The 16,396-nt window shown below is 36.7% G+C and overlaps 1 protein-coding gene across 1 annotated transcript; it reads right to left on the reverse strand.

Moving 5' to 3' along the window:
* Positions 1-5,656: 5,656 nt before the first annotated feature.
* On the reverse strand, positions 5,657-14,752 carry LOC105440336. Its single transcript, XM_011670341.2, has 3 exons — positions 14,682-14,752; positions 7,693-7,997; positions 5,657-5,967 (listed from the first exon to the last, which is right to left on the reverse strand). The coding sequence occupies exons 1-3, from the start codon at positions 14,750-14,752 to the stop codon at positions 5,657-5,659; spliced, it is 687 nt and encodes a 228-aa protein (XP_011668643.1).
* Positions 14,753-16,396: the final 1,644 nt, after the last annotated feature.

Below are 16,396 nucleotides of genomic sequence, written 5' to 3' on the forward strand. Positions count from 1 at the left end.
CGCGTTATCTATTGGGCTTTATATACGTGTATTACAAGAGATGTAAATCCAGTTGCCCCTTCTCTTTATTTTTGAAGTTTGGCTTCACATCACCAGAAAATTTGTGAAAAAAATATTCAAAATTCAATAATTTGACTACCTTTAATAATTCCTAACTAAACAGAAAAGGCAATTCATTTTTTCTCGGTTAGAAATTCTCGGTGGATGGGGGGGGGGGGGGACTTCCCCCTCGCCTTCTTAAAGGCCCGGTCACACAGAGGGGACGCATGGGGAACGCACGGCCAGCGCATTGGAAATTTGCAATTTTGGCCAGTGCGTTGTCGTGCGCCCAACTTTTGTCGTAGCTACAGCGAGCTGACACCAAATGCATAGCGTGTTGCTAGCGCGGTGAGCGCATACAGGGCGCATACAGTGCGCACACAGACCGTAATCAGAGCGCACATGGTAACAACTTCCACAAATGCACAGCGTGTTGCTAGCGCGCTGGACGAATGGTCCACGCATGCACCGCGTTCTACGACGCACGGCACGCGCATTGCAAATCGGAAAAGGCCGTGTGCCTAAGTTTTGTCATAATTTTGGAAAAGCTAGCGAGCTGACACAAAAAGCACAGCGTGTAGCTAGCGCGCTGTGCGCATACAGGGCGTGTGCTCCGCGTATGTCTGGCGCTGGTCTAGCGCGCTCCACGCATGTCTGGCGTGCCTTTGGCGTGTACACTCATGCGTCCAGCTCCGCGCACACTTTTGAGCATGCTCAAAAAATCCCTACGCACACAGCGAATGACGACGAATGCATAGCGTGGGTCCAGCGCACTCGACGAACGAGTAACGAATGATGACGCACGCCTAGCGAACGACAACACACTGGCCCAAAATTCAAATTTCCAATGCGCTGGCCGTGCGCCCCCATGCGTCCCCTCTGTGTGACCGGGCCTTTACATATACATTCGCTAGCGCAAAGACGCTACTTAAAGATAAAGGAGAGTTCTGGTAATGCGATTGCATTGTGAAAGAAAAGGTGTGGAATGGATCAGAAACAGTTGATCATGTAGCATGTAAGTATTGGTGTGCACTGCAAGGTTCTGGAGTAATCAAAATCATAATACATTTTGCCGAGTCTTGGTAAAGTAACAAGCACTGTTCACAGAAAGCTATATATGGGACAACACACGTGGTGTCGGGGCTAGTACTACCTTGATTTCCTTGTCTTTCTAAGCTCATTACTCGGCCAGTATACATTTTCTTCCAAAATTGTTTGGCACATGTCATTTGTTTGAAATCTTGAACATTCAGTGTAAGTTTGATTCTGTGAGAATTAATTTTTTTTTTTTTTAACCAGAACTGGAGTTTATCTTTAATATGCAATTTTACTCGAATGATTGGTCTCTTGTAGACACTGGCGTACTGGTGTGGTGGGGGATCGGCGCTGCTTCCCCTGTACGTGTATACAATGTTTAGGCGGAGACGTGCATTCCTCCGAAATCGATTTGAATACCTATTTGGTAAATAATGCTGACTATCGCCATGAGAGAGGAGAGAAGGTGAGAATATTGAGGTCAGACTTTGAATAATTATCCTTGTGGTCAAAACTTCAAAAGTGTCCTTAATGCACAGTTCCAAATTAGAAGGGGGGGCAGATGGTATTATCCCCTACACACACCCCCCCTCCCCCCTCTCTTTCTCTCTCTCTCTCTCTTGCCCTCTCTATCCCTGCGGCAATAGGCCAGTTTGCGGGATGTTGGTCTCGTCCGGTAAATATATAAAAGACAACTCTTTTAGGTTCAGTGTGCAGGTCACACCGGATTCCCCAAATGAAGATCACTCCCAGACTTGGGACTGGGACGGGGGGGGGAGATCTGCACTTTCCCTTCCAAAAGCGTTTTGAGAAAAAAAGGAGAGAAAAAGAAGAAGTATAAAGGAGAAAGAAAAAGACATAATTTCTACGCTTTTTGGGATTAACCCCTGCAACTTTCTTTGATAATGAAACGCCTGGTACTATGACGCAACTATATATACCGTCAAACCATTATCCAGCTACTTTGCAAGTCCTATTTTGTAATGTACAGGGGATCTAGAAAGTGTTTCCTGAAACATGTAAATGGCTGAATTTTCTTGGTAAATCTCCTCCCCTAGCTACGTCTTCTGACTGTAAGTCTTTGCTTTCAATTATCAACATTTCCTTAAAAGAAAAGGCGAGCTCCTCTCATACCCCACCAAGCCTCCTTTACTATAGGTTTATACAATATCATGATTTTTCTTTCTAAACTGAGGGAAGATGGGTGAAAATATTACTGCAAAAGAGATGCGGCAATTCCGGATAGACTACGGGACATATCCACAAGAAGTTTTTGTAAGTGATCTCCCTACCTATAAATAATTATTTAAAAAACCCATTAAAATGTGAATTATATGTATAATGAATAATGAGTTAAAGTACTTCAAAACAATGTGACACACTATTCAGATTCTGAGATCGTTTAGAATGCAAAGTTTTACTATTGATATGCTTTCTCGCATAATAATTTGTCTTTAAAATTACATGATTAGAGAGAAATGAGTCTCCTTCCCCGAAAGTGGAAGGTCGCCCAAAGTAAATGATATTTATCACCGCCTATCCAATATGAATAGAGAAGAAAAAAAGGTGCCATATTAAGTCCCGACCTAAATATATCTGTAGTTCAAAATTTTGACAGCATTTTGAAAAATAAAATATGTAATTAACCCATGGAGTTGCTATACTATGAAATGTTAATGTAATAGAATAGCTGCATAGACTTCTAATTTCAGGAAAGGGCGGACGTAACCCCCCTCCCCCCCCACACACACACACACCTCCCCGCCAACCAACGGATTGATACCGGAGCCGTTTCTGGCTTGGCTACCTCAAAATGTTTGGCTCATTACGCCACTGAGCGTATGTGTGTATCAACAATCGCGGCAGGAGAATCGTAAAAGTGTAGGGGCTCACTGGCGGCAAGGAAAAGCATCAAGGAAACATTTTCCCATCCCGAATGGAAAATGACCTGCGTCATATACTGTGTGAAGTGCAAATATAATCTTCTATCCCTTTGACTGGGGGTCAGATTTTTTCTTGATGTCCCAGGCGCCGCCACGTAGAGACAAAAAGAAAAATACAGAGTAAGATAGATATCAATGATAAGTTAAAAAGAGAAGGTGGGTGGAGCTAATGGAAGAGGAGAGCAAGACCCTTTTAACAAGCCTTTCATGATGCTTACACTTCTCACCTTTGTGAAAAGAATTGACCGAAATCATGAGTGTAAATAACTAAATTTTGTTGATGAATTTAACATTTTTTTCTTAACCTTATTAAGCAACACATATCATGCATCGATTAAGAAATAATGATAATTATGATTTAGGATTTATCAACGTTAATATAATAATAAAAAACCATGGACTGTGGAGCTGCAGCAGACATTCCTGTGTAGAATTTGTCATCCAGACGCTCGGTATGAATGGTCAACTCTCGTAAGTTCTGCAATGTGAAGAGTCCTACTGCTGCTGCTACATCAGACGATGATGCGTTAGCTTCGAAGGACTCGCTGACACCCAATGTTTCACGAATCGAGGTACTTCTTCTTACCTGTACAACAAATTAATTATAGCATTCGATCTTTAAATAATAATTTCAATAATTATAATCAAACATACCATGATAATGGTTTAATTTGTGTAAAAATATCTTATAGTATGCATTCGTTTGTAAAAGGAAAAAAGAAATACCAAGTTATTTTCTTGATGTCTTCACCATTAGGCTATATTCTGATAGCATGTATTACTTAAATAGCATGGACACAAACACACACATTCTTATCATCACGAATTATGGAAGGTTATATGAAGAGGACAAATCAGATTTAGACGTATCGTTTGTTTTAGTTATCTGTAATAAGTATACTTGAAAAGTGAATAGCTATTAAGGTAGTTATCGAGGGCATGTTGAATATAGAATGACCTATATTTTCTATAATTCGTCTGGTTGGCTCAGCTTTTTCTCTTTGTTTAATCCTGAAAGAGCCGTACATTATTACTCTCTTCCTTTCTTAGTAAGTCCTTTAAATGTATAAGGAAGAAGCAAACGGTGACATGATTCTTGTTCTCATGTGAGACTGTTTACACATTGGAATACAGCCCACTATAGTACGTAAATAATAACAACATGGCAGTTCTAAATGATTTTGGGTCAGAAGGCCGGAAAAAATAACAGACGGTATAATGTGTAGTTGTCCTTTTGTTTGTAGCCAAATCTGCATATGCAATTTACAAACGCTCAACTGATGACAGTATTCCCTCACTATAATAAAATTTACAATTAGATGAATAAAAATGAGGCACGTCTATAATTCTATTCACGAAACTTACTACTTCCTTCCCTAATGGTTCCATTGTGAAGAGAAATGCGGCGATTGAAAGAATAGAAGGTAACGTAAGATCTATCTCCGTCTTCAACAGGTTCCTGACGGGTTCAATGGCTTCTGAATCGTGACATTCAAATGCACACTGGATGATGAACCCAATGTCATCGACTTCATTGCATAGAGCTTCAAGGACCGACTTTCCTACTTCACCTCCATGAGCTGCAGTGAAGTACAAGACATACCTGAATTCCTTGTAGTCTTCTAAAAGGGTGTCTGCCAGGATTCTGTTGAATTCTAGACGATCTTCGTGGAACAGCGATGCAAGGTAGAAACTCGCTATGTACTCCTGCAGTAACTTATGAGGGAAAGAAAATTCTTGGATGAATTGCTTTCGCTGAATTTCTCTGATTTGCACGGGTGCTGACCTTATTTCCTTGCTAAGAATCCCGACCTCGCATGCAGTCATTGCAGCCTCTGTGCATGAGTCGAGCGCCTTTTCATCGAAGATGAGCTGTTTAACCAACAGCCCTTGAAATGCGATACAACCAATATCTTTCATACTTTCACTAGCTTTCTTCATGCGCCTTTCATAGCCCTCTTCTAATCCATTTGATTTGGAAAAATATTGCTCTTGAAGTGAAAAGACGAGACGCTTCAAGAGTTGGGAGAATGTTTCCATTGTCTGAGTATTTTCCCGTTCACTTGGCGTTTTCCACAGGCTACATAGCATACTGCAGAATATCGGGAAGGGTGCCATGTACTCAGAAACCACTTGGTTTGTATCAATGAAGTTAATGAGGGACGAAGCAGAATCAGAATCATCTTTGAAATAGTTTTTGATATATGTTGCCATGCTGTCCTTTGTGAAGCCCTTAACCTTACCAAACGTGTAATGGTCATTAATCGTCATGATGCTCTTGATCTGATCAGCTCCAAAAGGACGGGTTGTGATGACGACTGGAGTATCAATGAATCGCTCTCCTCTTACGATCGATACGATAGCGTCATTGCGTTTTGGCTTTTTGATGTTGATTTGTGCCTCGTCCAGTCCGTCCAATAAGATAAGGACCTTTCTCTGATTTTTCCTGATATATTCATCAACCCATTCCCCCTTTACTTCTGAATCATCTGGGAAATGGCCCATGACAGTATCCCCAAAGAATGCGCTCTCTGTGATCTCTCGAAATGATTCAAGAAAAAGCAGATTGATATCTTGAAGAACTTTACCCTCAGCCCAATCAAGAGCTATCTTAAATAATAAATAAATAATAATATTGCTTATATAGCGCTTAATACGTCGGGAATGTACGATTTCCCTACACCAGCTTCTCCAATAAATGCTAATCGTGTTACAAAACCTTTCGGTGTGTCAGTTTTGATGAATTTAAACAACTCGTCATACTCTATTGGCTCCTCGTTTTCCCCTTCAAATCCTAACATCAGGACGAGACTGACATAGATGTGCTGAAGCCATGTTCGTGACTGAGGGTCCACAGGCGATGTTTTGATCTGACCAAATTTTCTGCGATATCTACTTTTCAGTTGTTCTCTTAACTTCATTATGTCACTTGGCATTGCATTATCGTCACCTGAGGAAAAAGAGAAGAGCATTATTTAAAAATAATAATGTAAGTAAGAAAATTAGATACCAACTTGGTTCAAAATCACTGCCGAGGAAGTTGAAAAAGTATTGTTGTTTCTGTTTAAAAAGGTTCTGCTGATAATGAGTATTCGGCAAAGGATAAACCCGGCATACGGACGCGGATCCGTGCATTTGAACCCCCTCCCATTAAAATTAATGACATGAAATTTGCAGTGGTTATGCCGGGCTGTCTTCGGCAGCCGTAGTTTTTGCTTTTTTTCAGTCGGGAGGGATTCCTCCCTTGGTTTATCTATTCTAGGTGGATATGCCACTGGCTTAGATTTATATGCGTATAAACCGATGAAACGCTATCAGATAAGTTAAAGTTAATGATCGTAAGACTTGGCTTTTCAAGGCGCAATTTCTCTGACGGGTAAATTGAACCTGTGGATCACATGACGCTATTGAAAATAAAGTCTTCCAGGCAATTTCTATGTAGTTATCACGTGTTATTTGATTTGATTTTGATTTATTGGTTTCTGCATCTTTTTTTTTCTTTTTTCATCATACATTTTCATGAACATAATATGGTTTGATACAATATTTTAAGTGTATATAATTTTATACAGATAATGAACGAATTTAAACAAATATATTGAATGCATAATTAACATACATTAGATGCAGGAGGGCTACAGAAATAAGCGAAGTAGCTTGACGTGCCCGCAGCCCTCAACTTAGATACAACAACAATAACAAATACAAATAGAAAAGACTGACTTGCAGAGAAGAAAAGGAAAGGGGAGAGAAGGAGCGTTGGTAATAACACAATAAATCTCGTACATCTGCTGATTAAATGCAGGTTCATTCATAAAATGGCTAAACGATGTTATGTACCATGATGAATGCTGCCACAACGCAACATTTTGAGGGAAACTAAAATATCTTGCCACAATTTAATTTTAACTATTTTCCAGTGGTATGAAAGAAATTTTAAGTGTTTTATCGAAATATAATAGATCTTTCAGAAAAATACTGAATCACTGATGAACGTGATCTATAATATTTAATTCTGTGTAACATCTTATTTCACGTGTATAAGATTGCCACACTGTAATATCTTGTTAACCCCTATTACGTGATTCTCTGTGTATTACATTTTCAACATCAAGTATTTCAGGGAAAGAAAAACAATTTCGTATCATTTTATAAATAGGATGAAATTACAGCAGAAAAATGAACTTTAATGACACGTGAAAGGAATTTAGCTCTAATGTTTATTACGTGTAACAATTTCTTTCACATGTTCTAGTATAATATATATGTGCATAAGATTACCATGCTGTAATATCATGTTAACCCCTATTTCATGATTCTCTGTGTATTAAATTGTCAACAACAAGTATATCAGCGAAAGAAAACATTTTTCGTATCATTTCATAAATAGTATGAAAATGACAGCACAGAATTAAACTTTTTGAACAATTTAGTTCATGTTCTCGTAATTATGTGTGCATAAGATTTTCTCTTCAACATACATGTATCAGGGGATACCAATGCAACACTTCTTGAAGTAATTTATAATGGAAACTGCTTCGGGGTGTGAATATACGATGTAGTTTGTAGAGGAAAATTTTACTCAAACTAAGGACGTGGTTTTCATATACGAGAAGTAATCAAGTTGCTTTATAAGTAATTTCATATACAATATCATTTATATAGGGAAGCTTACCGCTGCAGCTGCTTGTGAAACATGTCTCTTCCACCTCTAGTAAATCCACCTTTTTGAGAGCTGCTCTGAGAGTTTGAAATTGATTGGATGGTTTGACCGTCTTTGCCCAGTTCTGAAGCATCATCACGTTGCCATTACTTGTCTTTCTTCCTCCAGCCCAATTCGTCTCCAATGCCCTATTGATATTAGATGTCTGGACTCCCAACTCAAGACCAAGTCTCCTTAAATCACTATCTTCTGATATGGCGTCTGCTACTTTGATGATGACGTCATCGAATCCATTTGTTTGACTCGATGTTTGACAACTAGAATATAAGAAGCATACACTGTAAAAACCAGGGTGTAGAAATTCTTACACCAGTATGGTATTGATGATAGTTTTTCCCAGTATTTCCCCGTTTTCGTCAAAATTTGCTTTCCGGCATTTCCCGTCCCGGTATTTATCGGCCAACCCTGAAAATGGAATCCATTCTAAATCTTTCGCAAAAATTCTAAGAAATCATGATGATAGCATGTTAATACGTAAAACCTGTGGCAAACGTATATACCTCTATTCCACTGTAATGACGGTCGAGGATTGTGAAAATGGGTCGCATACACAAAACTGTCAACTGTTTTTGTTTTCTAATGTTCTGCTTACATCTTCATACATCCCAATAAACAAAATCACGTGAAAATCACGTCAATATCAAGGCATCGACTTGAGGAGAGTTACGTTCTTCAAACACCTGACATTTACGTAAATGTGTTAATACGTTTATTGCACTAGGTAACTTAAAACACACCTACACTAAATCACGCAATTGTCACTGCAATATCACCATTGTAATAACGTGATTATCCCTACCTTGGAGACCATGGTTTGTAAACCTAATACTCCCGTGTTTGTTTGGTTATGAAATTACATCTTCATAAACGAAATTATCGCGTCACAGAAACACGTGAAGCGTTAGTGATAGTTTTAGTCAAAATATCTGCGTGAAATTCACGTGAATATTACGAGGCTGACTTGAGATGAATCATGTTCTTCATTCACGTGAAATGTACGTCGAAGAGGAAGTATGTTACTGTAACCCGCGTTCAACCCAATAATTGCGCAAATGTTACACAATAAATGAACCAAAATAATGACGTTCTCATCCCGTTTCTGAACATCATGTCTTGGATCTTCCATAATTACGTCCAGGCGCGCCGGAAGCAGTTTGGGATTACAGGGAGTTGGGGGGGGGGTGCAAACATCCCAGAAGAGAAAGCTTGTTGCAACTGGTCCAGTTGATGAACCAGTTAATGCCAACTGGTAACCCTGGAAATTGAAATGGGCTAAATGATCCAGTTGATCCAGGCCAGTTATAATTCAACTGGTCTAGCTGAGCCAAGAACCATTTGGTAAAACTTCCAACCAGTTGAACAGCAACAATACTTCAATACCGGTACGTCTGTATTTCCAATGCAAAGGCATTGGCAATAAGTAGACTTACATAATTAAATTTATCGAAAGTTTTTCGTATACTTGTACTTTATTGAAATTATTTAGTTCATAGTTAATGTTTCCCTTATTCATGTTTAACTAAATGTAATTTATACGAAGTAGCGTAATGTCCTAATAACTGATAATTTATATTCGTAGTATTTTCGAAATGAATTGCATATAACTAAATCATCAGTAATTAAGAAATATGCTGTAAATTCAGATAAATTGTTTAAAAAACATAGATCTGCACGCACCCCATATTCAATATGCAAATTAATTGGTGTCAGCTGGTTCAACTCGAAATATGCCAACAGTCACGGGATTATCACCACGGAACTTAAATGGTAACTGTGAAACCACCAAGACACCCAAGAATAACTCATTTTCACACCTGAAAAACACGGAATACCCAGCTTATTTTAATAATCCGTTTGAGTCATGAGATCATCACCGCGGAACTGCTGGCAACGTTGACTACCATTTAAATAGGTGTTTTAAGACACCTAATAATTACTAATTTTTCAGACCTAAAAGTCACGTATGCCCAGCTTAGATTAATAATCCGTTTGAGTCACGAGATCATCACCGCGGAACTGCTGGCAACGTTGACTACCATTTAAATAGGTGTTTTAAGACACCTAATAATTACTAATTTTTCACACCTAAATATCACGGATTCACAGCTTAGATTAGTAATCAGTTTTAACTACGTGATCATCACCAGGAAAGTTATGGTAACTTTGAAACCATTTAAAAAGGTGTTTTAAGGCACCTAATAATTACTAATTTTTCACACCTAAAAGTCACGTATGCCCAGCTTTAATTAATAATCCATTTGAGTCACGAGATCATCACCGCGGAACTTATGGCAACTTTAACTACCATTTAAAAAGGTGTTTTAAAACACTTAATAATTAATAATTTCCACACCTACATATCACGTATTCACAGCTTAGATTAGTAATCAGCTTGAGCCACGTGATCATAACCAAGAAATTTATGGTAACTTTGAAACCATTTAAAGAGGTGTGTAAGACACCTCACAATTACTAATTTAATATAACCAGAGATTCACGGACAGAACAATAAGACGATTAGCCGGTGTAAGTAACGTGATTATTACCATCAACCTTGGATAACCTGTGGAACCAATCGATAAAGGTGCTTACAAGACCAAATAATTACGTATTTATCGCCACCATCGGTAAACGGACAAAAACTCGTTGCTTGGTCAAGTGGTTATTTGGTCATAAACACTTGATTTACAGAGGTAAATGGAATCACGTTACTCCAGTCGCGTGATAAACTGGTGGTTTTTAGGTTAGATGAAAACGTGAACAGGAGTACCTTTTTCGTTTAAATGAAGGCACGTGTCGATAACGTTTAAATCTAGTTCAAAAGGCACTATACTTTAAAATCACTTAATTACACTCCCAAAAGAGGTTACTTTTTAGTGTTCTGTTTATTGGGATGTACATGTATTTAATGATGTAGAAAAAAGAGCCATGTACTGTCTGGTTTTTAAAATACAGTGCGTCCCAGAAATAGAAAAACCACACATCAAACGTTTATTGTGAACGTATCATTTGGATGTGTGAATATAATTCCTTAATTATCATAACGTAGAAGTAATATCCTTTCAAATGATGATTTGTTTAAATTGATCCACAGACACATTTTAATATAACTCGAGGAGTATTATACCAAACGTTATCATCTAAAAAATTTTTTTTTCTCTATTTATCCTCTTTTGAGGGACTTTATTTGTTCATATCATAAAATAACAGCTTTTTACAACAATTTGTATATACAGAATTTATGTAAATGTAACATACATAAAATATGGTACAAAACATGAAACTAATGTGACATAAGCACTAACTAAAATATTGAAAATATGTTGTTTTTTTTACTTCGTTTGTATCGAATTTCTACCTTTAAATCTTTCATCAAATATACTGCATGTATCCTGTGCTTTTCACTTTTAAAACATTCTATAATATAGTTTATATAGATAATAAAGTGAGCAAAGTTTAAAAAAAGATTGACAAGATGATTTCTCTTTTCTCTATGTCATAACCTATTAAAATAATTTTGTCGTTAAAAAAATTGTATTAGATTAAACAAAGCATCAATTAATTTGGATACAATCTTCCAAAAAAGCGCAACCTTCTAACAAGCCAGGAGAAGGTGGTTAGTTATATCTAGGATCTCAAAGATATCGCATAGATTATTATTTTTAATCGTCCATTTACATAAATTCTCTTTACTGGTTAATATTCTATGAATGAATTAAAAATTAAACTGCTTAATTCTGTTTTCATTTATAAAGTAAAAATTATAATGAAGCACCGTCTTCTAGTCAAATTCATTATGTAAATCAAAATAAGCGTTCCAATTTTTTTTCTTCTTTCTAACATAACATTATAATAGTGTTTGGCTCTCATGCCCGCTACATCAATGGAGTCGCCTGTTACCATTCACTTTCGGAAATGCACTGTTTAACTTTGGCAATTTGAAGGCGGAAAGTAATTCATTTTCTTGAAAATTAATACTGGAATCAACTTCTTTCCAGATACTGATTACTAAGACTTGTTTAACTTTGAGAATATTGTTTCTTATCCATGCAATAACTCATTCATATTTTTAATATCGCTATTATACCAAATCATTTCATTTTTAATATGTGTTACTTTTTCTACAAATACGATACATATCACAACTTAATGTAAGTTTCCTTATTTTCTATCAATCCAAGGTATTCTTTATTTTCTCTACTTAAAGCCTCGGTCACAAATGCCATTACGAACTGCTACGAATGCCGTACGAACGATTTTCAGACAATGGAAATTCGGGAAGACAATGGAAAAACAGGGAGATTCGTACGAAATTATCGTTCGTACGAACCTTTGTGACCGTAGCCTTACTTTCCTAGTTTAAATTTTGAACGTCAAAAAAAGATGTACCTACATAATATACCAAGACATTTTATAGGGTCTTCGGTAACATATAAATCTTCAACTTCATCGTCATTTATATGAAGTTTCATAAGATTTGATTTGGTCCAGTTAATATTTGGTGCCGCATGTTCTCCAAACATTTCTACTTCTTATATTATTTCTTTAAAAATTGAACAGAATTAGTAATATTCGTCGTATCGTCTGCATACTGAACGATACGTATATCTTTAAAATCACATTTGTCGTCATTGAAGTATGGGACTTGGATTCCCTCTATTTTTGGCGTTTTGTTTAATTTTAATAGCTTAAACCTCTGCAATGATTATAAATAAAAGAGGAAAAAGTGGGCAGCCTTGCCTATTAAACGCCTCTTTCTATTTCGAATTACTCAGATATCCAGCCAAAATTTAAAACACCACCATGAGCACCATTATATAAAGTTTGAATCCATCTTAAGAACGAATCTTTAAATTTAAGCTCCCGTAACAAGGACAATAAAAAGATCATGACTAACAGTATCGAACGCTTTTTTGAAATCCAAGAACATCATAACAACTGGTTTGTTTGCAAAAAGACAATAATCAATGGTATCCTGAATAAGTCTGGTACATTCAGAGGCAGAGCGGTTTTTGTAACAACCAGCCTGATCCTGAGATACAAGTTTGTAGATTACTTTCTGTGATCTAATTGAAAGAATACGAGCTGCACGTTTATAAGCAATGTTTAAAGGTACTATGTCCCATTTTCGTACGTTTTATGCTGCGCAAAGATTCAATCAGTTTAATTTTGGCCATTACAAGAAGTGGGTTATTGATGTAGACAATTGCTCATGTACCCTTTACAGCTCATTTTATGTATATTATTACCAAAGATGAAAAATGCCAGCCAGTCACTTAATAGTGTCTGATAGTGAAGTCTAGCAAGTGAACGGGTTTCCTTGCATAATTTGAATATTAGGACTCTGCTAACGTTTAAATTTCACAGATCGGACATACATGACATATTCATAATTCCTGCAAAGTTTTACAGAATTTGATGTTGGCTTCAAAAGAGACATAGTATCTTTAACAGCGAAATAGGTAGCCAATTATCTAAAACATTTGTGTTACCTTTCTTATATAATAAAGTAAGAATAGCTTGACTTTGTGTGCAAGACAACTGTTTGTTGTCGTAACCCTCCTCATTCAGACTGTCAATTACCATTTGTTTGATACCCCCCCCCCAGAAACATTTATACAATTCAACACTGAGTCCATCGCCTCCAGGTGATTTGTTCACCTTCACTAACTTCAATGCTTCCCAGCATTCATTCTCTGTAATTTTTCCCTCACATAAATTTACATCTTCTTCATTCAAAACATTTAAGTTGAAATATTCAGTATTAACCTTACGAATAATGCGTGTAACATTTTCTTTAAACACTTCATCTTTCGGGATAGAATTATTCAGTTTCCAACAACCATTTCCCCTACTTTGTGCTAATATTTTAATTGTTATGGATACCCCGTTATGATCACACTTAAACACTGGTTTTATGTCGATTGAATAAATATTTGAAAAGCGCTCTCTCGACATGAGCCAATAATCTAGTCTTGAATAAATGTTTACTGGCAGCTGCCTCCACGTAAACTGTTTCCTCTTTGTGAACATTTTCCTCCACACATCTACTAAGTTATTATTTTTTTCTGAAATTTAACAATATTCTGTTTTGGTAAGTATGCATTTGAGACTCCACTTGTGTCTACTTTTTTTTATGTTTTGTACACAATTCCAGTCTCCACCTGCGATTAAAACTTCATTTTGTATTCTAATCTTTTTCACCCATATACATAAAAATGAATAGAAATGTTCCTTCAGTTAATTTTTTGCTGGAGCATACACATTTAAACATAAATACATTTGATCTTGATACGAAAACCTTAGTGCAATAGCCCTACCATCACTTTTGAAATGTTTGTCGATGACATTAAAAGGAGGACTTTCCCTGACTAAAATTGCTACACCTTTGGAATGGTTTGTACCATGATCAAACAAGCAAAGTCCTTCCATTCTTTTGATACAATATTTTACAATATATAAGTCTCGTGCAAAAATGCTATGTCACACTTTTGGCGATGGAGCCAATAGAATATAATTATTTTCTTTCGCTTCAGCACTTTACGTTTCCTTCGCATATTTAACGTCATAAAGAGAACATTGTTATCATTCTTATTTTGTTTACAGTTTCACAGTTGCTTTGTCCTTCGTTTATGTTTGCTTCAATATTAATGTTCAGACTTTTGTAGTCACATTATACTGGTTTTAATTTCTTTCTTTTTTATGTAAATTTCTTCTTTCGTTTCAGAGGCATTCTTCCTTTAGTGGTCGAAGTTTTCGAAGGAGACTCAGGTGATAGAGATGAGTCATCCTCACCACTTTCGCTTTGTTGATCCTCGAGGTCGCTGAAACTCAAAGCCATCCAATATTATATAATTACTCAGTCATTGGCATTCTGTAACCAGTGCAGATTTAACAGGTATACATGTATCACAGTTGACTTAAGCTTAACATATCTGTACCTTGCACTTGGTCTGTCATCCCCCAGAGGTTCGGTCATCTCCTCGGTTCTTTTACAAAGCCTCTTTCTCATCGTGATGGGATCCAGGCTGAGAAGAAATGTCAACATATAAATATAAATACTTATATAATGAATAATCACAAACATTGGGTCCATCGTATGACGGTTCAAAGTGTGCCTTGTGCATATTAGTCCTAAGAATTGAGCGGTTCACTATGTTATAGATGTTTCTTTTCTGGGGACTTAGTGATGAGTTATTCCTGTAACCAGTTATTAATTAATGAACTACAATACTTAGAATCATGTCTGCTTAAATTACGTGTTGCTATGTCGGGCCAGCTTTGGACAAGATATCAGGTAGTCAAGAACAATCTTTGTTTACAAAGTATAAATAACATTTGAAGAATAAACTGGTCTATTCCGGACAAATTTAATTTCCAAAGACTTTTTAACTCTCACTGCGCAGCTTGCATACACTTGACAAACAAACGATGTCGTTTCAAACACACATTGCTTCACCAAGAAAAACGTTTATGGTGGTCAATTAATATCACTGTCTAGAGCATGAGTCAAGTATGCTAGATATTTATGAGAAACTTGCAAATTATTTACATGATCATGGACAATAGTAAACGAATGAGGAATGATTCTTGTTTGGGAAATTAGAGGTATCTGGTTCAAATCCCGGATAAGCCTCCATAAAGGCGATAAGGGTTTAATGATTTTAGTGATCATTTATCATCTCAGGCTGATATTTGCAAGGCTAAATTCTACTTGACCGACAATGTCGGTACTGTGTGCCATGTTTCCTGCAATTCCTTATGTTTTTATTTGTTGTGTTGCTCTTTTGCACTGTCAGTCTATATACTGGGATGACACATTTTACCAAGGATATTTATGCGCATGTAAAAAATTGAACGTGCTTTTTCATATATGTCTATAATAATAATAATAATAATAATAGTGGGTTCTTGTTTAGCGCTCAGGTCAGTCAGATTTGACCCTCCTGGCGCTCCCGAATATTACCCTGACTTTAGCATGGCTGCCATACGGCGCTCTAGCCTTTCAAGGAACAAATTCCTACCAGGTACCCATTTACTTCACCTGGGTGGATTGTGGCAAATGTAGATCAATGTCTTATCAAAGGACATTAGTGCGGGGGCGGGAAATGAAGTACCTTATATGCAATCTACTCGGTCGACTGGTCAGAAATATATACGTCAAGGATGATGTAATAATTTGATGAAATTTTGGAAATACTACTGCACTACTCTATTATTCCAAGTCGTCAACATAATCGTTGAATTTTGAAAAAGCTCAGTTTCCATGCATATCAGAATCTTTATTAAAGCATATTAACAGAAGAAAAGAAATCACAAATAGGAAACCAAGCCAAACGGTTTTGTAATTAATTATAAATACTCTCGCTGAAAATACGTCTACAAAGACCGAAACAAATTGCTTTTAGGGAGCTTGTGATCTTCCATATCACATGAAAACCAAATACCTTACACTTGTTAAGTTATATAAAAAAATTGTATCACTCTCTCATTAATGATAAGTTTTATTGAAATTAACTATGAGAGTTAGTCAGGATCAGGGTTTCTTAAAGATTGTATGTCATTTCATGACGATTCGCTTTTATTTTATTTGGGTGACTATTGCTTTGATCAAGGGAAATTAAAAGGTAATGATAAATTATTGGGAGGGGGAGGT

This window comes from Strongylocentrotus purpuratus, unplaced genomic scaffold (genome assembly GCF_000002235.5).
Source record: "Strongylocentrotus purpuratus isolate Spur 01 unplaced genomic scaffold, Spur_5.0 spur5_scaffold_16, whole genome shotgun sequence".
In the NCBI taxonomy this organism is placed as follows: Eukaryota; Metazoa; Echinodermata; class Echinoidea; order Camarodonta; family Strongylocentrotidae; genus Strongylocentrotus; species Strongylocentrotus purpuratus.

What these genes read in the sequence shown, in the direction of transcription:
- LOC105440336 (XM_011670341.2), bottom strand. Translation starts at nt 14,752, where the DNA reads ATGAGAAAGAGGCTTTGTAAAAGAACCGAGGAGATGACCGAACCTCTG. An exon ending in GATGACAGACCAAGTGCAAG is followed by an intron (nt 7,998 to 14,681) that starts GTACAGATATGT and finishes CTTATATTCTAG; the next exon opens with TTGTCAAACATCGAGTCAAA. An exon ending in TTTCACAAGCAGCTGCAGCG is followed by an intron (nt 5,968 to 7,692) that starts GTAAGCTTCCCT and finishes CTTTTTCCTCAG; the next exon opens with GTGACGATAATGCAATGCCA.